Below are 24,277 nucleotides of genomic sequence, written 5' to 3'. Positions count from 1 at the left end.
TGCCAAGGGGCATGGGCTCTTTTTAGGCTCCATGGGGGAAGGGGGTGGAGGGACAGCAAAGAGCTGAGGAGAACAGCAGGAGCAAAGTCCTCATTCAGACCTCAGCATATTTGTTTGGGGAAAAATAGCCCAGTAACTGGAAAACCTTAGGCAAAGGCTGAGGACAGGCGTATATGGAACCAGGTTGGGAGGTCAGTAGATCAGAAGGGACCTTACCAGCTGTGGCACGAGTTTACATTTTATTTGAAGACCTATGAGGTACTCACTCTTCAGGGATCTTTCATGAGAGAGTGAGATTATTTTAAAAAGGTCACACTGGCTGTTGTAAAAAAAATCCTGGGGAAACAGTTTAGGAGGCTATTGTGGTTCGTGTGCAGTGACAGAAAACAATCTTTTCCTTCCCACAGATTTCTTTGAAGACAAGAGACAATTTTTAACACAGAAAGGAAATTCACAGATCGATAAATGTCATGATTGAAACTCACCTGTAATTTGAGAAATGCATGTTGTGCAGATGTCATGTTCACAAGAAGCACAGGGTCTCCTACCTGTGAGTCTCCTTTTCCTCTGGAGATAGTTTGAGGGGCTGATCACCTCAGTCCAATCACGGATGGAGCTGCGTTGCATTTGTAGCATGACTCAGTTTACCTCTATTTAGCCTTTGTATTTTGGACACGATGCCCCCAAGGCATTAATTCTGAGGCTTGTTGGGGCAAGTCTCCTTAACATCCTGCCCCATGTAGCTTCAGATTTTGCCAAATGGCTTGAGGAGGGCTAGCCGTTATTTCAGGCAGTTACCCTTTCCTGGTGGGTTTTCAGTCCTCAGTACCACACACTTTGCCTTTTGAAACGTAGTCTAGCCCCCCAGCCTTCTACCCAGCTCGAAAACTCAGCACATGTCCCATGAGCGAGAACCACCTGTGCATTTGAGGCTTCTCACCTTTCCTTTTTCCCCCTCCTTCCACTCCCCCCTCACTCCAGTTCAAGCCGTTGTTTCTCAGTCTAGTTGTGTAGGACACAGCTCCCTGGCCCATGCTGGTGTTATGAGCCTTGCGCTCCCCTGGCTGAAGCAGTCGGTCGCTAGTCGTTGATCGGCCGCTCAGAGCAGCTCATGGCTGTGAGCAGCTCATGCTGACCTCCGGCTGCTCACGGCAGCCCAGCTCCAGAGAGAGCTGTTGTTCACAATCTTAGCTGTAGAGGGCGCAGCTCACTGGCCCGTGTGGGAATTGAACTGGCGACTTCAGCGTTAGGAGCACAGCGCTCCAACCACCTGAGCCACTGGGCTGGCCCCTCTCTCACATTTCTAATCTGCCACTTCAACCTCAGGTGACCCTTAAAACTTTTTACCCCAGAGAAGACCCTTTCCTGGGCTCAGCCCAAGCTTCAGCCCACATCCAAAATCAGGAAATGCTTACAAGGGGGAAAAGAACAGCTTGTGGTGAACAGGTCACCTGAGGATGGTCCCCTGTGGAAGTTTCCACCATCTAGTCCTCATTCCTCCCACGGCTCTATGATGCCTATAAAACTATTTTGAAATTTATCTGCTTGCCACCACCATACTGCATCCTATCTAGAAGCGGACTTTTTGAAGATATTATAAACAGTTAAACTCAACCTCATAATAACAACACTGCATGCAGTTGAAGGAATAACCATAAAAACAGCTGTAACTGTAGACAGCTGCATCTAGGAATGTGCCAGTGTTCACTGTTCAATGGTCACTCAGCTGTACACTGTTACGAGACTCACTCAAGATAAATTCAGTTCAACTCAGAAAAGGTTACATATGGAGTCACATCACAGGCAAGGCACCATGTTGTGTGAAAGATTCCCTACTGTGTGCTCCTGTAAAGGGCAAGAGTAAGGTGCCTTTACAGTGTATGCATGAGTAACCATAACAGAGTAATAGATACTGTAACTGGCCCTGTGTGTTTCCCACACACCAAATGAGCAAACCTAGGAGTCACACTGTACAGATCTGGCATCTCCAGTGGGCGTTTACATGTTGAGATGGTCACACTGTATCTCACAAATTGTACCCAAAGTATTACACAAGTCATTCAAAGTACACTCTTCCATCTCAGCGTGTATGGCTGTTACTGATTTTCACCTTGGAAAGACGGGCAACATTTTGTCTCCTGCCTCTGCGAAGCACCCCAGCTCATAACAAAAGGTGTGTTAAGTGTAGAAAGATGTAAGACATTTATTATGTGCTAAAAGTAAGGGAAGAAAAGCAACCTTCACCTGGCAGTGACAAAACACACTGTCTGAATGAAAACATCCACAACATGCTTGCTTCTTTCCACTGACGAGTGTCCTGACATCTTTTATTGTATAACCTAGGAATTGCCTATTATTTTAATTAAAAATAATATACTTATTTTCTGAAATATCTTACCACAGATCAATGCAAGGTCTTTTTGGATGAGTTACATACTTCAGAGTGACGTTACATGAAGGGAGTTTTAGAGGAAAGTTCTAACTTTTCATAAAATGATTCGGGTACTATATTCGTGAGCTGGACTACCTGTAAGGCACTTCTGGCCTGACTGCCCCTCATTTACCTGGTCACAGGCCTCTTGTCACTTTTTTCTCCATGTCTCTTTCCCTTGTTCCAGCAAGGAGGTCAGGTTTGGTTTAGAAATAGAAAGTTCTGCTTATAAGAGGGAGAAAATGGATACTTCAAAATATTAGTTTTCTGAGATCCAGACCCGATCTCTTAGGGAAGCTGTGACAAGAACAGGAGCAGGAGGAAACTGCTGACTACTTCCCACTCCTAACGAATTTTCCACCATTTCCTCAAGAACATGGAACAGGACGTCAGGCCATTGAGCGCCCACCCCGGTGTCTCCTATGGAGACAGCAGAGATAATCATTTTCAGATTCTGAATTCAGAGGAACGGCAACCTCCTCAGACCGTGTTCCCATAGCTGTCCATCATTACATCCCATGTCAAGTCTTTTGGGCAGGGTCCAGTCAGCCCCATTCCTCCTGAGGGCAGGCTGTGGCCACATCCCTGAATGGGACAAACCTCTGAAGTGACGGATACATTCTTGTTCACCACAGACCTGCCCACATGATGCGACGGGAAGTAACACTGCTGAGAATACTGGGGAAGGGAAGAGCTGGACAGCAGTGCTGGCAGTTTGAGGCTTTAGGCAATCCTACAAGAGTAATTATTAGCCAGCAGCTATGTTTTCTCTCACGCCACATCGAGTGGGAAAGAAAAATGCTGCGTCTCATTGTGTGAAAGACTTACATGTACACGAAGAAGATAAACGAGGCTCTTATTCAAGTACTAAATTGCACGTTACATATACTAGATGCAAAGAAGTTCTCAAGAGAGGTGGTCACATGCTTCCAAGATAATATAAACCTTTAATTGGAACATTAGAAAGTGGGCAGGTGTCCATGAAAAGTAAACATCTGATTGATTTTGACAAATATGTACTTAAAAAAGAAATATTCTCACTAAATCGAGCACCAGGAAAACTGCCTTGGCATTTCCTGTGGTCGACTTTATTCACGCTTATTTCAGACAGGAAGCCATGTCCAGGCAGATTCAAGGGTGAACGTGAGCATAACCTTAAATGGAAGGTCTGAAAGCTAAAACCTGGGACACCTAAGGTTTCTCTTGTTACGTCTGTTTCCACAAAAGCACAGAGCTCTGCACTGACGTCGACACTGGTAGCTGCAGTTTCAGAATCATGTACACTGTGGGAAAAACTCAAGTGCACATTAATTTACTCTCAGTCAAAAGATTTATTCATAGCTTTCTTTACTGAATTTGCTTTTCAAAATAAAGGCCAAAACAAATATCCCCTGCTAAAAAATAACGCCCACACTGATTCCCCCAGTATGACTTGTGGGAACTCTAAGATTTCCCCATACGCATTACAACAGTACTGTTTTCCACGTATAATTCTATAGGTTTAAAGTGTGCAGAAGGTCAACCTATATCCAGCTCATTTACAGGGTTTTTCTCCTTAGAAGAGTATTCTAAAATCCAATAAATAATGCATGGCACACGAAGGCATTCCCAAATCACTGTTTGAAGACTTTGCTTCATCCTGAATTTTCTGTGTCCAGGAAAGAGCGCCCTTCCCCATGTGTCCTGTCTTACTTGAGATGGCAGATGCAGAGGGAGAGCTGATCTCTAATTAGCAGCTTTCTCGCATGTGTGGGGCATGTATTCGTGTCCGGGCAGGAGGTTTTACACATGGAGTAAGGAATCCTCCCAGGTGAACGGTCTTCTCCACACAACTGACCTCATATTTTGGCATCACGAAGAGAAGGAGCGGCTTGAATGGCTTTCCCACATATTCCCGGTGTTTTTCTCCAGGATGCTGAACAAGTATGGGTCACACTTCTTCACAGTTCAGCACCTTCACATAAGGCTCTGAAGTAAGAATAAGGCATCAGCTGCTACTGTTGTTACCTGTACATTCTCAGGTTTTCTCTGCAGTGTGAACCGCCTGGTGTTCCGTAAGGAATGGGTGGTGATTAAACACATTTTCATACTCACAGGGGCTCACTAGAGAGTGTGTTCTCTGATGCTTGGCAAGGTTTGAGCTCCAGCTGAAGGACTTATTGCACACCTTACACACGTAGGGCTTCTCCCCAGTGTGAGTTATCTGGTGCAGGATGAGGGAGAAGCTCCGACTAAAGGCTCTGTCACACTCAGTGCACGCGTACGGCTTTTCTCCACTGTGAATTTTCCTGTGCTGTACAAGCGATGCGTGCCATCTGAAAACTTTACCACACTCGTCACACTCATGCAGCTTCTCTCCAGTGTGAATTCTCTGATGCTTCATAAGAAATGAGTGGCAACGGAAGGCTCTCCTACATTCATCGCATTCGTAGGGGGTTTTGGTGGTGTGGGTGCTCTGATGGCGCGTGAGGTGTGAAGACCGGCGAAAGGCCTTCCCACATTCCATGCACTCATACGGCTTCTCCCCAGTGTGTGTGATCTGGTGGCGAATGAGCTCGGAGCCACTGCTGAAGGCTTTCCCACATCTCCTGCACACATACTGTTTCTTCCCGATGTGGATTCTCTGATGTCGGGTGAGGTTGGAGGCACGGCTAAAGGCCTTTCCGCATTCAGGACACTTGTAGGGCTTCTCCCCAGTGTGTGTTCGCTGATGTTCAATAAGAAACGAAAGGTAACTGAACGTTTTACTACAGTCTTTACACTCATGGGGTTTCTTCCCGGTATGTGTCATCTGATGTTTCACAAGGTTCGAGATCTGGCTGAAGGTCTTGCCACATTCCTTACATATGTAGGGCTTCTCTCCCGTGTGAGTTCTCTGATGTAACACGAGGGAAAAGCGCCGACTGAACGTTTTCCCACAATCACCACATCCATAGGGCCGCTCCACGGAGCTGATGCTATGTTGAGACAAGGCTTCCTGAGGAGACACTGTCACCTGCCTGACACAGGCCTGATTTCTCTGCAGCATCTCAGTAACACCCTCGCATTTCCAGCCTCCTTTACAACTGGAATGCCCAGGGCCTTGGATCAGAATTCTCTCCTTTATCAAATACTGGGGTGAGTCATCTTCATGTGTGATATTTTGGGGAGAAAACTCTCTGATCTTACCATTTGACTCCGAAACTGAAAAAACAAAGCAAATGTTTATTTTTTTTTTTTTCTGTATTAAAAGTCATTCTTCCCTTGTTAATGAGAGAATTACATTGAAAAAAAATCTTAGCAGTTCATGGCTTGCATGACTTTGAAATCAAAGCAAAAGACATCAAACAGAGGAGAAATTTTGGTGAATAGAGAGAAAGATTAAATAGAAGTAACCAAAAGTGAGTGAAAAATAGAAATATGAGGAGGAAAAGGAATTAGGAAGGATAGGTTGTTAGTCTTCCTCACCTCCATTTAAACTTTATTTGCTGCCAGAATGAAGTGAAAATGGAAATTTCATAATGCTGCCCACCAACCACAAGCACAACCATCAGACTGCTCACTCGGGGGCTTTGGAACATGACAGTGACTTATTCTACATAAACAGATGAAAGGCTTCCTGAAAACCACCTTGTGTGATCCTCACTCTACTTTCCAAACTTCTATTGGAGCTCAACTGTGGTCTAACAATCTTTCTATCAGATGCTTTACAAAGACAAACATAGGCTTTTCTCCTGGCTAAATTTTAGGAGGGACTTTATCATTCCTTTCTGAACAGAATTTTATAATATGAAGGTTTTTAAAAATATATATAACTTGGGTGGCCAGATGGTTCAGTTGGTTAGAGCACGAGCTCTGAACAACAGGGTTGCTGGTTCGATTCCCATGTGGGCCAGTGAGCTGCGCCTTCCACAACTAGATTGAAGACAATGAGCTGCCGCTGAGCTTCTGGAGGGACAGCTGGATGGCTCAGTTAGTTAGAGCGCGAGCTCTCAACAACAAGGTTGCCAGTTCAATTTCCGCATGGGATGGTGGGCTGTACCCCCTGCAACTGAGATTGAAAACGGCAACTGGACTTGGAGCTGAGCTGCGCCCTCCACAACTAGACTGAAGGATGACGACTTGGAGCTGATGGGCCCTGCAGAAACACACTGTTCCCCAATATTCCCCAATTAAAAAATATATATATATACATCTATATCTATCTATCTATCCACCTATAGATAGATATTCTCTCACACCCTTATTATTAGGAAATATGTAGGGAGTGAAAGGCCATGATGTGGACAACTTATGCTCAAGTGTTTCCGGGGGAAAAAATCATATACCAAATGACAAAACAAATGGGGCAAAAACTTCACAATAGGTGAATGTAAGGACATTTGAGTACTCTCAGTACTATTCTTGCAACTTTAAAATTATTTCCAAATTATACATTACAAATTTCTTTTTTCTCTAACACACTTTGACATTTATTTTGTTCGGGGGGAGGGAAATGCTATCTCCTATTATCACTGACTGTAAGCTTCTAGGGAAAAATAAATATTTCTTTAATACTTATCTAAGCAATAAACCAAGATCTATACCCATATGGCAGGCACATAAAAATGAAAGGTCAGGCTAGGGGATGCAGTGAAGTAGCTGTTAAGAAAACAATTGTTTCAATAAAGGGAAAATCTTAAATCACTCTCCTCGTTCTGTAAACCAATCCCACATCTACTGAGTAACTCACTAAGAACCTTGGGGATATAAACTGAATAATTCTCTTCAAGAGCTAAGAATAGAAAAAGGGAGACTAAGAGGACACAGAAGAAAACAACTAGCGCTATAAGAAACAAAAGCACATTATATTTAGAGTAAAAAGTGTATCAAAGATCAGAGACGAGACGTAAAAATCCACTGCAACAGATAAAGAATGCCTTTGATAGGCTCACGCGCAATCTGGATTTGCCTGAGGGACAAGTCTCTGTGCTAGAGGATAATATCTCAATGAAAACTTCCAAAAGTGGAAAGCAAAGAGAAATAAGATGAAGAAAACTAGAAAACCAAGAACTGTGGGATAACCACAAATATGTCGACCAGGGCTCATGGGTTGTAACACAGGTACCCAAGGTGTGGGCTGTTTACAGTAGGGGGGTGGGGGAATATGGGTATATGGGAACTCTACTTTTCAGTCAGTTTGGCTGTGAACTTAAAACTGCTTTAAAAAAGAAAAGTTTATTAATTAAAAAACACTGCAGTATTTGCAGGGAAGAACCAATCAAGAAATGTTTAGGATATTTATATTGCTACAATAAAGCTTCAAAGATAAATATACAAATTCACTAGCATTCTTGGAGAAATGCAATAAAACTTGTTAGAAAACACATTAAGAAAGAGTTTGCTTAAGAATAAATTGCACAACAGGCATACAGGCATTTTATACAGTTTTAAGAAGCCTAAATTCGTATTTTAGCTCAAGCTCAGCGTCATCTGGGAGCTTGTTAAAATGCATCCTCTACTCACACCACGTGCATCTCACACTAACTCATCGCTTTTCTCCAAAGCCAGTTCCCTCCTGTTTTTCATGTTCCTGTTACTGCTGTGCCTCTACAATTACCCAGGCCTGAAACACCCACGGGAAATGCCTTTTTCCTCATTGCTAAACTGCCCATCTGAGGACGGCGACCAAAGTCATTTACAGACCCATTTTATCTCGCTAGGCCACGGCTGCCTTGATGTTTATTACACTTTTGAATGCCTTCTACTCTCAGTAGCACTGAAGGAAAGATCTGAAGATTAAAACTCAATAAATATTGTTAAGAGAATACATGAGAGAATGAGGAAGCCCATCAATGAACTAAAGAGTCGTGATTCAATCTTCCCAAGTTGGTCAAATAGGACAGCACTATAAAGAAAAAACACATACCTTTCAATTTAGGCAACAGAAACATCGATTTCAAGAAAGAAAGGGAGGGGAAATCCAAAGGACTGACATTCAGACCCCAGACAGAGTGAGAAAGGGAGGAGAGCCTGTGAGGAGTGGAGGAGAGGCAGACCGCCAGGCGGTGCCGTGTGGAGCTCTGGGCAAGACTCGGTCTCTGCATCTCTTGCATCTTTTAGGAAAAACATTGCAACCAACATACAAACATGTGCTGCTTTCTCACTGACTAGTTGGGTGATTGTGTACAAAATTTTCCCCACCAGCATCTAACTCGCTCACCTGAAAACAGGTCTCTTCTCCCATCTCCTCTCTGCAGCCAGGGCTCTTTTCTTTGCTCCAACAAGGAGACCACATCTGGCTTAGAAATGGTAAGACCTGCTTGCAGAAAATGAAATAAATTCAAAATCGGTCCTTGAATCCTCAGAAAAGAGAGACCATTAAAAGCAATGTCAATGTAAATATGAAAGACGTCTCAAGATTAGGTGGAGTCATGATCCCCATCTTAACACAGGTTAAAAATAAAATAACCCACCTCCCTTGGGAATATTCGGCCAGATGACCAATCAAGATTCACAACAGCCACACTAATGGTCCAGTGCTGACTGAGGCAAGACGAAGAAGACTTACCCAGTGAGACCAGGTGGTCATAGTTCTCCAGCATCACATGTCGGTACAGGTCCCTCTGAGCCGGCTGAAGCCACTCCCACTCCTCCTGGGAGAAGTCTACGGCCACATCTCTGAAAGTTACGGAGCCCTGAAATGACACGCATGTCTGCACACGCAGCACCGATGCTCCGAAAGGCCCAGATCCAGGAGTGAAATGAGTCCCACTGTGGAGGGTGGGCAGTGTGTACACATAGTGGAATGGGAATTTTCAGTATTCTGCGTCATTATTAAGAGTATAACTAAGAACTCAGCTGTTCTGTTTTGTTGTGTGATGAAAAAAGGAAAAAAAAATGTATGGAATGTGCCCTAAGACAATTTCCAATCCTGTGAAAGGTAAAGGATCACACATGTGAACAGCATGAATTTCTGCCTGTGGTTGTAAATACAGCACTTTGTAAACAGTCCAGGCAATTCCTGTGTGTTTAACAGGCAATGAATGTTTTCCTTACTACCAGCCTATGTTAACATGATTTGGCAAGAATGACTTCATAGTAACAACTGGCTGCAGCAGAGAGCAGCAGCACCCTGGAAATGAGGCAAATACTCTCAAGTGTATCGCATTCCTGAAGACACAGCTGTGGCAGCTAGAGGCAATTTTAGCTGTGTCACAAGGAGGGTAAGCAGTAATGTACAAGGACCCCCCCCCACGAGGAAATGTCACGCCTGCAGATGGACCGTAGAGCATCTCCCTCCAGATTTGGAGAACAAGTCCCTGTTGACCGCCTGGTTTGCACCACTTGAGCGATCCATGGAACAATTAGGCATCGAAAGGAATTCTAAAAGGGCCCAAACTGGTAGCAGCTACAAATGTATGGCAGGGTTCTATTTTAGTTAAAAACATTTTGTAAGTGATAAAAGATTATTGACTGAGAAGGGACCTGTTTCCCTGAGCCAACAGTGGGATTTGCAGCCCAGGTAGAAACTGGACTCCCCAGCAAAAGTTGGAGAGCCCCTGGGTTTCGAGAGAAGCATGACAAAAAGGACAGAGAAGTGGAACTAAAAACAGCGACGAATTTGGACTAGCTTTCTTCTTCCCCACCTTTGTGAAGCACAACTGCCAGCCAGGCATTTAGCCACGACAGAAACAAAAACGGTCAGTGTTCTTTGCTAAATAAAGTTAAGGTCAAGTCTGAAAATGAGCTCTGTGAGTTTGGCGATTTTGTTTCACTCACTGCTGCGTCCCCAGGACCCAGGACGGGTCACGCATTGCAGCCACTAGAAGGGGCTATTAAAACACACTGCAGAACCCCACACCAGTTTCTGGTTCAGGAGGTTTGGGGCAGGGCTCCTGAACATACATTTCTAGTACATTCTCAGCTGATGCCGACCCTGCTGGTCCGGGGATCCACTCTGACACCACTGGTAAAAGTGCGGAAAGCGGATGCTCAACAACAGGGAGCAGCGCAGGGCAGCTGGAGCAAGACACAGCGCAGCGCCTCTCGCCGGGACACCAGCGGAAGCGCAGGCGGCGCCGTGGCTGGCGCCCGGCCTCCAACCCCGAACACACCCGCCGGTCAGAACCGCACATCGCAGCCGCTGCGGGCCAGCCCCTCACATCCTGCTGGGAACAAGCGCCTGCAGGGGGCGACGCGGAGGGTCCCGGGGTTCTGCCCGCATACGTTTCAGCACCGAGACAAGCCCATGTTCCCAAGCACGTACTGAACTCACAGCCTCATTTAGGAAGAAGAAAGGAAACACCAGCTTACCTGCGACATGGCTCCCGCGCGCGGCGAGGAGACCTGGACGGTGAGCCGGGCGAGCTGGCAGGAGAGGAGGAGGGGCCCTGAGCCCGACGAACGGCCGGGTCCCCGCACTGGGAGACCGTCGCCCCGCAGCCACCGGCCGCGTCACACGGGGACAGGGACCCCAGAAGTGCCCGGGGCGCCCGGGGGAACTCCCTTCCTGCCACGGCGTGGGCTCCGGGGAGCCTGGCCTGGCCTACAGCCCCGGCACCTCCCGCTTTAACGGGGGTCACGGGCCGGCGCGCTTCCTTGGCGATTTGGGCAGGTCGGGCGCACTGTCCGGAGATCCGACCGAGTCATCGGCTGGGCCGCCCGGCGGGGATCCCAGTGAGGGCGGGGTGGGCCGCTTTACCTACCTCCGAATTCTCGGCGCTGCATCCAGGGTCCCCGCTGCAGCGACCCGGCCCGCGGAGCAGGCCGCGGGCCCCACACAGCTGTGCTTCCCAGGATTCACCGGGGCTCGGCGCGCGTGGGAAGAAGGCTCCCCCTCACACACTACAACTCCCAGAAAGACCCGCGCGCACAGCACGCGCGCAGGGACCGCGAAGCCTCACACAACTACACTTCCCAGGATCCACCAGGGCCTCACCACGCCAGGGAGGAAAGCTTCCCCTCAGACACTACGACTCCCAGGGAGCCCCGCGCTCACAGCGCCAGAGAAGGTGAGCCTCAGACCCCTGCACTTCCAACATCCACCGGGGCCTCACTGCGCGTGGGAGTCACTTTCCCCCGTACACACTACAACTCCCAGAGAGCCTCGCGCGCACCGCGCTGGAGATGGCGGGCATCAGACTACACTCCCCACGGCCCACCGCCCCACCGGGGCCTCACTGCGCGTGGGAGGGAGGATCCCCCTCGGATCCCCCGCCTCACGCCCACCGCGCCAGAGCCTGAGACTGCAGGCCTCAGACAATTAGTTCCCAAAACCGACTGCAGCGCCAGCACTTCCGTGAAAGCCCTCCAGCTTCGCATAATTGTCGTGACCAGAATCTCCCGCCGAGGAGGACCGCGACTCCTGGAGACCCTCCGTGGAGTAGCCCCGGCAGCCATGGCTCCCGCCCAGCCGAGTCGTGGTGCTGTGTCCCCGGTGGTAGCAATGACCCTCCAGCGACTTTGTGCCCTTGATCCCCAAAGGTGACACTTCTCACTGCAGGCGACACAGCAAGCCCTTAATTACTTATAAGCTACAGATTTGACGTGGGAACTGTGCTCCTGTGTCCAGACCAGCAGATCGAAGGGGAGCGCGGCCTTTGAAGGGCCATTGGCGGCAGGGCTGATGTTACACAGCAGTGCGGGAGGAGTTCGAGTGGATTGGGGTGATTCGTCTGGGTCCTGGGGATTTCCTCGCCGGGTTGTGACGGTAAATGGGCAGATACAGCAAGTCGGGTCCGCCAAGGGCACGGTGACCAGGGCTCGGGCGTGAGGGTCCGGGTCATACCACCAGGTGAGCCACTGATGTCAGTGGAGGTGGTAACGGGGAAGAATCTGGAAGGGATAACGTGAGAAAACAACCGCGACAACCAGGGTCTCTGCTTGGTCCTAACAACCTTTCTTTTTTTTCGTCTCCCCAGAGATAACTAATATTGGGAACGTGGATCTAAACAGTGCGAGGGACGGACTGTGTATTCAGAGATGCATCATCCAGATCCCTCTTCAAGGAAGGACCTGCTGCCCAGCAGCGTCAGCAGACCACTTCCTGGCAGCTTTCCCAGAGGTGGCCTCTGCTGAAAAGAGCTGTTTCCCCTGAGGTTCCTCCCTTCCCAGGGCAGCCTGCCTCAGGTAAGTGAGCACCTCAGGGCTGTCAGTGCCTGGCCGTCTGGCCCGGACACGGGACACTAGTGAATACCTGCTTGAGAGCCCCCTAACTGGCTTGGCCAGGATTTCAACAGCCTACAGTGCAGTGCATTCTGACTTCTTGCTCTGATCAGTCTTTTCCTATTTATTCTCCCATCACTTCACAGCCATTGATCCTCTATAAACATCCTGCACCCAAAACTTCATGTCAGCATCTGCTTCCAGAGAACCCACCTTGGGGATGCAGCCTGACTTAGCCGGTTAGGAACATTTGGGTTTAAGTAACAAACACACTTGAACCAGCTGACGCAAACATGGGGATTTAATAGGATATTTGTGATATCTCATGGAAAAACCCAACGATCAAGGCATGGAAAGGGCAGTGGTGAATATGCCGAGCACCAGATATGGGGGCGCAGTCAGGACTGTTGCTGGACTTTGCTTCCACAATGGCTTCATTCTTATCTCTCACTGCAGACCATGCTTCATTCCGTAAAAATCACAGCCACTGATAGCACCCACACTTATTTATTAAAGCTTCAGTTGCTGAAGTTACATAGACAAACAAGATAGTCCCAGCTTTCTAATGGAAAAAGACAAACATGCAATGAGTATACTATCACAGGGATAAGTACACGTACAGGTTCATCTAAGTTGGGTAGGCATTAACAAGAAACAAGGGTATTTCAGTGGCAGATATGCAGAAAGCATGCGAGAGATTGTAGAAATAGTTTGAGGTGGCCAAAACTATAGTGTGTAGGAAGAAAGATAAAGTTCAGAAATGATGGGTAGGCATGTATTTGTATAAGAGCCCTCACATACCATGAGTATATTACTCTTTCTTAAGTGCACAATTAGCCACACAATATTTCAACACAGGTGTAATCAGAATTGTATCTTAAAATAACTATGTTGAGTGTGAAAATAGATTAAAAAAGAATGAAGGTGCAAGAAATATGCATCCAGCTGCAAGGGTCATGGGTCAGTTTGCCAGCACTCAGGCCAGGACTAGGGACTGCACATCTGAAAGCTTTTGGTACTATGTTTGTAGAATAAGAAGCCCACTGACACTGGCAACATGGGCATATATTGCTGGAATAAATGGCAAAATGACTGAAGTGTCAAGTGTAGATAAATGACTATTGATCTATATTCTGCTGTTTAATACAGATATTGTCAGATTAATCAGATATTCTTTGGGTTTGTTTCATCTCAGGGTTCCACAAGTGATGTTCTTGAAACCAAAATATCAGGAACATGTGGATCCATATAGAGGTTAACAGTGTCAGAAGATATCAAACAGCTAAAGAGAAGGCATTCCTGGACGGGCCTCAAAATTCACAGACTGGACCCCCAAAACATCCATTATTTATGAAAAGGAGTATCATAGAAATTGTCCTCTGCAGAACGGCCTCCAGGCCAGGGGGAGAACCTGGGTGGTGAAATGTAGGAAAGTTGTGCTTCCAAATTTGGTCTCTTAGGTATTCCGTCTTCATGTAACTTACTGCTCCATGAAACTAGGTAAATCCAATCTGAAACTGCCTTTCTTCTTGATGTGGGGGTTTGTGGTACAAATCAATGAACAGACATGTAGGGATGCCTTTTTTTGTTGGTTACCAAGTAATTTGAAAACCTGAAACTGAAACTCTCTAATTTTAGAATCAGGCCCCTTGTGAAACTCGAGCATAGAGGCTCTCAGTGAGGTCAACACCACAAACCTGGGCTCTGCATCAGGTATTCAGGTAAACAAGATGGCTGTTGCCGGTGTCAGCCCTCACTGCGTCTAACACCTAACCCTTACAAAAACAAACAAACAAAAAATCTCTTGGGTATTAAACCAATAGGCCAATGCCAAAGTTCCAATATCTACTGAAGGAAGTACCAGTTTTAACTGCTTAACATTTAATAAAAAATCTAGAGTTAGAATGAGCAAAGCCAGGAATGTTTTTAGCTAACAGACTCCTGAGTTCTATTCAAGATCTAATGAGTCAATCTCTGGGACTAGGGATGAGAATTATGATGGAAAGAAACAAATGGGGAAAACCATAAAGTAAAACATCACCCTGTAACTATTTGTTCATTTACAAAGGTCTGTTTACCCATCTGGTAAAATGACCTTCAGGTATTAGGCAGAAAAGTAGGAAGTCCATAAATGTCATAGTCCATAAAAATTTGGCAAATTTGATGCTTTTAAAATTACCATGTGGAAAGACATAATTATCTGGCTGTTGAAATTCAGGTACAGTAATTTAGAAAATTACTGTCAGTTACAGTAAAATTTTTCAACAATGATATAAGATTGGAAATTAAAGGAAAAAATACTTCTAGAATCAAAGGTCCAATCCACCATACTGACAAAACTCGTGTATGAGAAGTCTTGATTTTTTCCTAGTGTGGAAACAAGGTTAATGTTGGACTTCTCTGCATTTCACCTGCACACAGAACGACTGCTGACTTTGTCAAGCAACAATGTACAGAGATCGCTACAAATTCTAACTAAGCTAAGGGTAGTTCATGAATTTTCAAAGGACACCATACTTAAGGGGAAATTCAAAATGGGAAGTTTGCCATGTGATGGATGCAACTGGTAACGGAAGGTGAAGCACAGACCCTCCAACGGATGAAATAATGAAAATCTTGTTTCCTAATACTTATCCAGTGATCACAGAAGTTTGCAGGAAGGCGAAACAGGCTTCCATGAATACATCAAAAATATATTTCTCACCACAAAATTATCTGTATTTTACATTTTCTGAACAGTGACTCTTAAGTAATTGTGTTCTTCATTTAATTTTTACAAGATATTTTATGAAACACCAAAAACGTAATGGCAGCACATAAAACCCATATTTTACCATAGTAAATTAAAGTACAGGATGTACTTGGGTTACATTGCACTTGAGATACATAGACTTGACACGTGGAGGCATCTCACGCAATGAGAAGACTGTGCACAGCACTGATTCCAGTTAGGTGGAGTGCTGAGTCAGGGTTCACACAACTCCTTTCCTTTGCTCATCAGTAGATCAGGAATCACTATTGCTATTCTGTGGTTCGTGCCTTTGAATACTTCTTACCTGGGTTTTCTATCATCTATCTCTTGTACTCTGAGAATGCAGAAGACTTTATATAATGTGGGCTTTTACTACTGAGGAGAAAGCTCAGTAACAAGAGACCCCTTTTATATGCCAACAAACCATAGGGAAAAGAGATGTGGTGTTATTACTTAAGCTACTGATTTAGCAAGAAGACGTGTCATATTAGTTACCATTTTTACAGTATCAGTGAGATAGGAAAACCAGTGGCATGTGTCTTGACAGACATCAGGGGCACAAGGCATGAGCATCTCATGCTCCCAGTTACAGTATCATTTGGGATCCCCAAATACAGAACACATGTGACAAAGGAAAGTTAACTATAAATACCGCTAAGAAATTTCTTATTTAGATGTTTCAATGATTCAATTTATTCACCTATATTTAAACTTCGCACTTCAGAGTGAGCACCGGTCAACCATTTAGAATTAGGTATTTTGGATGCCCAGGTCTATAAAAAGTATGTGGCTTTCCTTTATAGCATTATGTCTCGGGGCATAGATTTCTAGTGTCTTTTAATTGTTAAGTTTACTCAGTTTGAATTATCCAAAATACAATACGCTTGGATTACCTAGTGAAGACTGTCCCATATTTAATAAGTTCATAGAAATTTACATTTCTGAGGCCATTTTTTATGTACAATGAGCTGTCATTTCTTGATGAAAATAATACCTCAATTCCCACATTCATGGGGTTTTCTTTCACTTACTGGACTAGGCTTTATGCCCAGTGGGAATTTTCTAACAGCTAATGCAATTTGATCTCCAGAGGCTTTCTGATATTCACAGTATTCCTCTTTGCTGTTAACTTTTCTACTGTATAAGATTTGACTGTGGTTTGAAAGGTTTCTGGATCCACTGCATTTCATAGGCTCATTCTATTCTATGAGTTGATAACATAAACATGAATGGGCGGAAAGCTTTCCCTACATAACCTTTTTAGAGTTCCTACTCTGACTACTCAGACACATAATGTGAAGTATCTCTTATCTGAAAGATTTACCCGAACTGCATTTTCTGAAGTACAATGAGGTAAGCTCTTTATCAAAGACTAATAGTAACTCCATTTCTAGGATTTCTTTACTGTATGAGTTCTCTGATGATTAATGAGCTGTGACTTCTGTGAGAAGGCTTTCCCACATTCATTGCATTGATACGGCTTCTCCCCTGTATGAATTCTCTGGTGATTAACAAGTTGTGACTTCTGAGAGAAGGCCTTCTTACATTCAGTGCACCCATAGGGTTTCTCTCCTGTATGCGTCCTCTGATGTGGTATGAGGTGTGATTTCCGTGAGAAGGCTTTGCCACACTCACTGCATTCAAACGGTTTCTCTCCTGTGTGTATCCTCTGATGATTGATGAGACTTGACTTCTCCCTGAAGGCCTTTCTACATTCACTACATTCATAAGGTTTTTCTCCTGTATGAGTTCTCTGATGTCTTATTAGCTCTGACTTCTCAAAAAAAGCTTTCCTACAAAGACCACATTCAAAGGGTTTCTCTCCCGTGTGAATTCTCTGATGAGTATTGAGCTGTGACTTCTGGGAGAAGGCTCTCTCACACTCGCTGCACTCATAGGGTTTTTCTCCCGTATGAGTTCTCTGATGAGTTGCAAGACTTGACTTCTCTCCAAAGGCTTTCCCACATTCAGTGCATTCATAGGGTTTCTCTCCTGTGTGTGTCCTCTGATGTGATATGAGATGTGACTTCTGACAAAAGGCTTTCCCACATTCACTGCATACATAGGGTTTCTCTCCTGTGTGAATTCTCTGGTGATTAGTGAGGCTTAATTTCTCACTGAAAGCTTTCCCACATTCACTGCAGTCGTAGGGTTTTTCTCCTGTATGAGTTCTCTGATGTCTAACGAGCTGGGATTTCCTGCTAAAGGCCTTCCCACATTTACTGCACACAAAGGGTTTCTCTCCTGTGTGTGTCATCTGATGTGAAATGAGATGGGACTTCTGGGAGAAGGCCTTCCCACACTGAATGCACCCATGAGGTTTCTCTCCTGTGTGTGTTCTCTGATGGTTAATGAGACTTGACCGCTCTCTGAATGCTTTCCGACACTCACTGCATTCATAGGGCTTCTCACCAGTATGAATTGTCTGATGTCTAATGAGCTCTGATTTCTCAAAGAAGGCTTTTCTACAGTTACTACACCCATACGGCTTTGTTCCTGTGTGAGTCCTGTGATGTGTAACGAGCTGCGACTTCCTGCTGAAAGCTTTCCCACATTCTCTGCATTCAAAAGGTTTCTCCCCTGTATGGATTCTCTGGTGATTGATGAGATTTGACTTTTCGCTAAACGCCCTCCCACATTCAGTGCACCCATAGGGTTTCTCTCCTGTGTGTGTCCTCCAGTGTGATATAAGATGTGACTTCCGGGAGAAGGCTTTGCCACATTCACCACATTCGTACGGTTTCTCTCCTGTGTGTGTCCTCTGATGCGATGTGAGCTGTGACTTTTGGGAGAAGGCCTTCCCACACTGGATACAATCATAAGGCTTCTCTCCTGTATGAGTTCTGTGATGTGTAATAAACTGTGACTTTTGGGGAAAAGTTTTACCACATTTACCACAGCCATAGGCTATCTCTCTCAAATGTCTGCTCTGATGTTTAATGAGACTTGATTTCTTACTGAAGTGTTTCCTACATTCACTGCATTCATAAAGTTTATCCCCTAAACGAGTTCTGTGATATATGATAATCTGTGACTTCTTATAGTTAATTTTATCAAATTTATCACATTCATAGTATTTTAACCAACTATCACTTTCCTCAGGCTTGGTATGCAGAAACAATTTATCAAATATATTTAAGTCACCTGGTTCTGTTTTGCCGTAATCTGCTTTTGGTATAAGTAAGTCGAAATGATGTTTTAAAATTAATCCATCTACATCACCTTTATTGTTTGATTTCCTTAAAGGAACAAAGTTTATGTTCAGATTGAAATTTTTCCCAAATGCATCACATTCATGATCTTGTTTCGAATTTTTAAGCTTCTCTTGGTTATCCTGGTGCCACGTCATGTGACCATTGACTTGTAAGACTTGTTCTATAAAGAAAAAAACACCTGTAAATTCTTCTATGGTTGTGCTTACTGAAAATGCTGTGAAGGGATGAATGCTTTTTAAGGCTTAGTTTCCTACTCTGAGATAAGTCCCAAGTACAATGTCTATATTCTAGGTATTGAAAAATAAAGGAAATGCTGTAAACAGGAACAGGAAGCACAGTAGATTAACTTATCTTTGGTTGTTGTTAAATGTAAGTTTATAAAATGGGGAGAGAATGTGAAAAATAAATGAGAGCAACGAGGAATAAAGAAAGGAGATTCAAAGAAGCATTGATTCAATGTTCTGAGGAATTAATTTACTCAATACACAATGTTCCAGGCAGTGTGTGAGGTACTGCAGACACGGGAACAAGCTCCTGCCATTAGGAAACTTATATTCTAATGGAAAAGTCAATACATAGATATTTTTAAAAACACAACTGTACATTGTGATAAGTACTATGATGAAAATTAACTGATCTGATAGAGTAATTAGCCATTTCAAGCTTGAAGAATAAGATGTATTTTGTGTGCTTTTTCCCATTTCAAATTGTATGAAATTTTTATTTAAACTTAACACATACAGTCATCCCCCTAATTGGCGGGTTCTGCATCTGCAGATTCAACAAACCGCAGACTGAAAATATTTGAAACAAATGTTATTGCTGATGTGTCCTTTGTAGTTAGGGCTACACTGGTTGTGCCTATATTGAACAAGTACCGACGTTTTTCCTTGTCACTGTTTCTTAAACAAGACAATACAAACAACGACTATTGATACAGCTTTTACATCATATTAGATAAGTAACGTAGAGATGATTTAAAGTAGATGGTTGGATGTGTGTATTTTACATGCAGATATGCCATTTTATATGGGGATGTGAGCATCTGATTTTGGTATCCCAGAGGGGTCCTGGAAACAACCGCCACGGACAATGAGGGGTGGCAGTACCTTTCAAACAGTATTACTGAGAAAGCCACTGCATACGTCCCGTTACAAAACACATCATCTTCCGTCTAAACTGTTCAGGTACGAATGTTTAAAATCCAGGTGTTCTTTCATTGAAACGCTCCCAAGCAGAAGTTCCCATTCTTAAAACATTCTGACAGTTCTGTCATTTATTACAGATCTCTGTTTCCATTATCCTCACAACGTAACGTGGTGCCCGTGTTAGAAACGGTCTTCACGGGCTCATTTTTCACTAACAATCTATGCCTGGAATTTTTTCTGAGGTCATACCTACAGGTATGAAAGACAATCAGTATGGTGAAAAACTTTTTAAGGATTTAAATGTCAATCGAGGACAATAAATTTGTGAAAAACTCACAACTCACTGTTGGTCATATATATTCTGGAGGTAGAACCAATGAGATTTGCTCATGGGTTTGGTGGAGGGGATAAAAGGAAGCAAGGAATCAGAAATGATCCCTTGGGGTTTGATCAATTCAGTGGCTCTGCTTGGAAAGCCTGAGGGGAAAAAGAGGTCCGAAGATTAAAATCAAGAGTATACTATAGGTATATGAATTTTGAGATGTAGGTTCCAAGTTTGAATTAAGTGCTATCAGGAAATATGAGTAGAAAATGGAGTATTTGTAAATTAACCTTACAATTTTACATTACTTTAAATGTTACATCATAAGCTAAGCTCAAATTTGGAAATTTTATCTACCTTCCCCCCAAGTGTTTTTAAGTTTTTCCAATTAGAAAAATGGGATTGCTTTATATTTGGTTATTTGTGGTATATCTCAATTACCCCAAAACTCTCTATCACTTTTCTCTACTGTAGTTTAATCCATCTTATTATCTCAATGAAATATCCTTTTAATTGGTTTACCTGCTTCTGTTTACACTTTGCATTCTGCGGTCAGAGTGAACTTTTAAAAATGTAAATCAGATAGTTTTACGTTAACTTAAAATTACTTGAATCAATTTACATTTCCCATTTTATGTATGATCTAGTCCCTGTACTCTTTCCAACATTTATATCCCTGCCACACTGACCTCCAGACACACAGGCTTCCGTTTTTTAAGTTGTCAATTACAGTGGGCATTCGATATTATTTCATATTACTTTCAGGTGTCCAACACAGTGCTTATTTAAATAATGTACAAAGTGACCTGTAGTCACACAACAGACTAGCCGACTGTCCCCCCGTGTCTTTCCTTGAGGAAAGAAAAGTGTGAGACTGTGCCTTTTTAGGACTTTGCTTATCTCTATGTTTTACACCTTATGTCTCTGTCTGGTCCCCAAAAGATGGTTTGCAGCCAATGACGAGTAAGATTCCCCACGGGAGGGGAACCACTCAAGCCAGGCAGAACCGAGTGGGGACCCCCAATGAGCTGCCTTAGAAGATCCAAAAAGGAGCCTTTCCTCCCCTTCCCCCTGCCTGGGAAAAGCCATGGCTGTCTCTGGCTTTCCTCTCTCACCTGATTGTGAGAGAAGTCATGAGGGCAATGAAGATCAGTTCTCTCCACTTATCTCAACGGAACTGTTACAATATGAGCGACCTGACCCTGAGAGGGTACATACCTTCGGTAAGACATCATGGGACCTTGTGCTTTGGCTGTTGACAAAGGTTGATTGGAATAAGCATTTTTTCTGCTATGATGTATGAGTCTCACAGACCGTGTAAGAAACACTGCTACTCCCTTGTATACTTATCAATAAAAACCTCCAGTCGGCCTTATGCTGGGCTCCAGCCTTTCAGATCTGTGAGACCTCTGGCCTTCTGAGATTTAACTGCATTAAGTCTCTGTTTCTTTCTTTCTTTCTTAAAAACTTAACCCAAAGCCGCCCCTTCTCGCACCCTCACTGCCCGTGTTGCAGTGGACACGACAGTGACCTCCCCGGTTAGTCCCGTACTCACTGGTCACTATACATAGTTACTGCAGTATTATTGACTACTGTTGTTATGCAGTACTTCACATTCCCATGACTTCCTAACTTCCTTTTTGTTTCCCAAAGTCACTAGGCCGCTTAATGAATTAATAAATTCACACTTGTCATGTCATTCTTTTTGGGGACCATTTCCCCCAATCATTCATATAGCTGGCTCACTTCAGTCTTCATTTCGAGAACTAGCTTCTTCCTATTACTGTTAGGGACTGAACACTTATGTTCCCCCAAGATTCCCACGTGGACACCGTGACCCCCAGTGCGGGTGGATTGGATACCGGATTTCAAAGTCATTAAGGTTAAATGAAGGCACAGGATTGATGTCCTCATAGGAAGGACACCACAGAGCACCCCCGCAGTCTGTCCACAGCATGACTGAGGAAAGGTCATGTGAGGACAGAGCTTCAACGCTACCCAGCAGCCGTCTACAAGCCAGGCTGAGCCGCATTAGAACCCGATCATGCTGGCAGCTTGCTCTTGAACGTCCAGCTTCCAGAACAGAAGTGTGTTGTACAACCACACAGTCTGTATTTTGTGATGGCAGCCTGAGCAGACTAATACACCGTCATACTGTCACTGAACTGATTTCTGTACTAGTACTTTCCGAGTCTGGACTTATCTTGATTATTTCCTAACTTGTTCATTTTATCCTCCCACTAGAAAGTACACACTGTGGGGAGGGAGTATCTCTCTACTGCTCACTATTGCACCCACAGCGCCCAGCACAATACCTGAGAAACCGAAGAAGCCAGTACACATTCAGTTTCCTACGAGCTGCTGAAACAGTCTGCACAAGAGTGGGCATCAGGCCTGAGGCTTTTGCAGGACCGGCCTGCTGGCAAGGCTTGGGAACCTGGGTTTCAGGAGCATTCCTACCACTCCCTACCTGCAGAACGTGCTCCCTGGGCCTAGGCTGTGTCCAAACAACACAATCTGTGCTGAGCACCAGCCTTCCTTCTGGGAGCCTGACCTGCTCGTGTGTGCCAGGCAGAGGCGCCTGTGCGACCGGCCCAGGAAAAGCCTGGTGCTGGGTCTGTTCCTGGGGTTCCCTGGGCAGGAACATCCTGCCTGACGGCATTTTTGTTGCTGGGGGAAGAGTGAGCTGCGTGACCCTCATGGGGGGAGAGCGCCCAGGAGGCCTGCACCAAGATTCCTTGGGAGTCTGTAGTGCCTCTTCCCTTGAGATGCAGCTGTGTCCCAGGTCGTCACTAATCCTGCCCATAACTACAGCTACGTTCTGGCCCCTCTCTGAACGTGCTGGTGGTTTGAGGACACACCACAGTCCTCCTCTGTGTAGTTAACTGTGACAAGTAACTGCACTGCAATGAAACAAAAACGTTCAATACATTTCAATGTGGAATAAAAACCATGGTTGCAACTGTTTCATCTTCTTAATTAAACCCTGTGCTTCTGCAATGTATTTTTTAGGTCTACTTTTCAATCATTTTTAGTAGTCATTAAAGCAATGGGTCTGAAACACGTGGGGCACATAAAAATTGCTGGAGGCTTCTCAAAGTACAAATTCCAGTCCCAGAATGCGAAATTTTAAAACCGCTCTATTGAATCAGCATCTGGTAGTAATCCATGGAGCTCACCACTGGAAGAAGAAAATTCCCAGATACTTACGCACACTTGGTCTACAACACATGTATTAACACAAATGGCTTGTGGAGGTACATCAAATGAATACTATGTGCCCAATAACTGAAGATATTACATTATAAGCCCTTGTGACTCTGTGCAAACAAGGCTAAGGGAGCAACCAACTTAAAAAAGTATTACATACACTGTGATCAGATCTGGGGAGGGAATTCAAAAAAAAAAAGAGACCCATTTAGGCTGGAGCCGTCAAGGAACACTTTATGAATATGAATGCACCGCAAAGAGCTTGTGCAGAGGGACTAAGAGCTTCTCGACAGAGGACGCACTGGACACGCCGAAGTTCAGATGCAGAGAATACGTATCACGTGTCTGAAAACCATGAGAAGTGTTTAAATGGAGCTGACCATGAGTTTTGGGGAAAAGGGGGCCACAGCCGAACAAGCTACACAGGCTCACACCATGGAGGTCCCTGAAGAAGGGGGGACATCCTGTCGCGGTGCCAGTACCTGCCCTATACCCCGGCTGCGCCCACAGGACACCCTCGGCCTGGTGCCTGCCTCTCTCCACCTGAGAGCGCTCTTGGGCAGCAAGCGCAGCTTGGTATGAGGGCAGGGATGCTGGACATTGTGAGGACAGCAAGCCTGGAGCAAGGCTGAGAGGTGGAAGCTGGGGGATGGCAGTAGCCGCCACACGTCACGCAGCCTGTGCTGCACCACTTGCCGTGCCAGTCTCACTTCCCTGACCTCACACACTGGGGCTCACACCCAGCCAATTCCAGAGCTCAGGTAAGCACTCAGGGTCTGCTTTTCCGGAAACATAAGTCAGCGTCACGTAGCAGGTGAGCAGGAAGGTCTACCTGGCCAAAGGAGTGGTGGGTGCTGTAGGAATGCCAACGCGGTGGCACCATTTAGGGTAACTTACAAAGGATTAAACCTGGATCTATGGGCGATTTGGGAAATTCAGGGGTGAGAGGTCAAGGGAAGGCTTTAAACAGATATTTTCCAAAGGGCAAAAACCTAAATAATAAGAAAGAATGGTAGAAAGAGACTTCAATGTGCTCCATGCATCTAACATGCAGAGCAAGCACAGCAGAGCCTA

At 44.8% G+C, this 24,277-nt stretch overlaps 2 protein-coding genes and 1 long non-coding RNA gene across 16 annotated transcripts in view; 1 reads left to right on the top strand and 2 right to left on the bottom strand.

Moving 5' to 3' along the window:
* Nucleotides 1-3,742: 3,742 nt before the first annotated feature.
* On the bottom strand, nt 3,743-11,227 carry ZNF140 (zinc finger protein 140). Of its 6 annotated transcripts, XM_074321269.1 has the most exons (6): nt 11,098-11,227; nt 10,706-10,759; nt 8,961-9,087; nt 8,613-8,708; nt 8,319-8,505; nt 3,743-5,614 (listed from the first exon to the last, which is right to left on the bottom strand). In XM_074321269.1, the coding sequence occupies exons 3-6, from the start codon at nt 8,979-8,981 to the stop codon at nt 4,449-4,451; spliced, it is 1,470 nt and encodes a 489-aa protein (XP_074177370.1). In that variant the 5' UTR covers nt 8,982-9,087; nt 10,706-10,759; nt 11,098-11,227; the 3' UTR covers nt 3,743-4,448. The 6 variants fall into 6 exon arrangements, with proteins under 6 accessions (XP_074177370.1, XP_019604286.2, XP_019604287.2 ...); XM_019748727.2 differs by lacking the exon at nt 8,319-8,505 and having other exon boundaries at nt 8,613-8,711; nt 11,098-11,221; XM_019748728.2 differs by lacking the exon at nt 8,319-8,505 and having other exon boundaries at nt 11,098-11,221.
* Nucleotides 10,713-21,426, top strand: LOC109456442 (uncharacterized). Its single transcript, XR_012492617.1, has 4 exons — nt 10,713-10,728; nt 10,760-11,403; nt 12,313-12,520; nt 13,752-21,426. It is a non-coding gene; the product is annotated as an uncharacterized LOC109456442 (long non-coding RNA).
* The window catches only part of LOC109456436 (zinc finger protein 84), a 36,297-nt gene continuing 24,859 nt past the window's right edge, over nt 12,840-24,277 (bottom strand). For 6 of the 9 annotated variants that reach the window (XM_074321243.1, XM_074321245.1, XM_074321242.1 and 3 more), the window contains one exon: nt 12,840-18,683. In XM_074321243.1, the coding sequence (XP_074177344.1) occupies nt 16,699-18,683 (1,985 nt within the window). In that variant the 3' untranslated portion in view covers nt 12,840-16,698. Of the gene's footprint in view, nt 18,684-18,975; nt 24,032-24,277 lie in introns of those variants that run through there. The other 3 variants (XM_074321250.1, XM_074321249.1, XM_074321251.1) reach the window with 3 other exon arrangements.

Source organism: Rhinolophus sinicus, linkage group LG16, assembly GCF_036562045.2.
Source record: "Rhinolophus sinicus isolate RSC01 linkage group LG16, ASM3656204v1, whole genome shotgun sequence".
Lineage (NCBI taxonomy): Eukaryota > Metazoa > Chordata > Mammalia > Chiroptera > Rhinolophidae > Rhinolophus > Rhinolophus sinicus.
Note: the sequence above shows the minus strand (reverse complement) of the source record. Positions and strands in the feature narration are given on the sequence as shown.

Coding starts and splice junctions, on each gene's coding strand:
- ZNF140 (XM_074321269.1), bottom strand. CDS start 8,981: ATGACCACCTGGTCTCACTGG. Junction 8,709..8,960: donor TGACCACCTGGTCTCACTGG/GTAAGTCTTCTT, acceptor TTCTGCAAGCAG/GTCTTACCATTTCTAAGCCA. Junction 5,615..8,318: donor TCTGTTGCCTAAATTGAAAG/GTATGTGTTTTT, acceptor TTGTTTTTTCAG/TTTCGGAGTCAAATGGTAAG.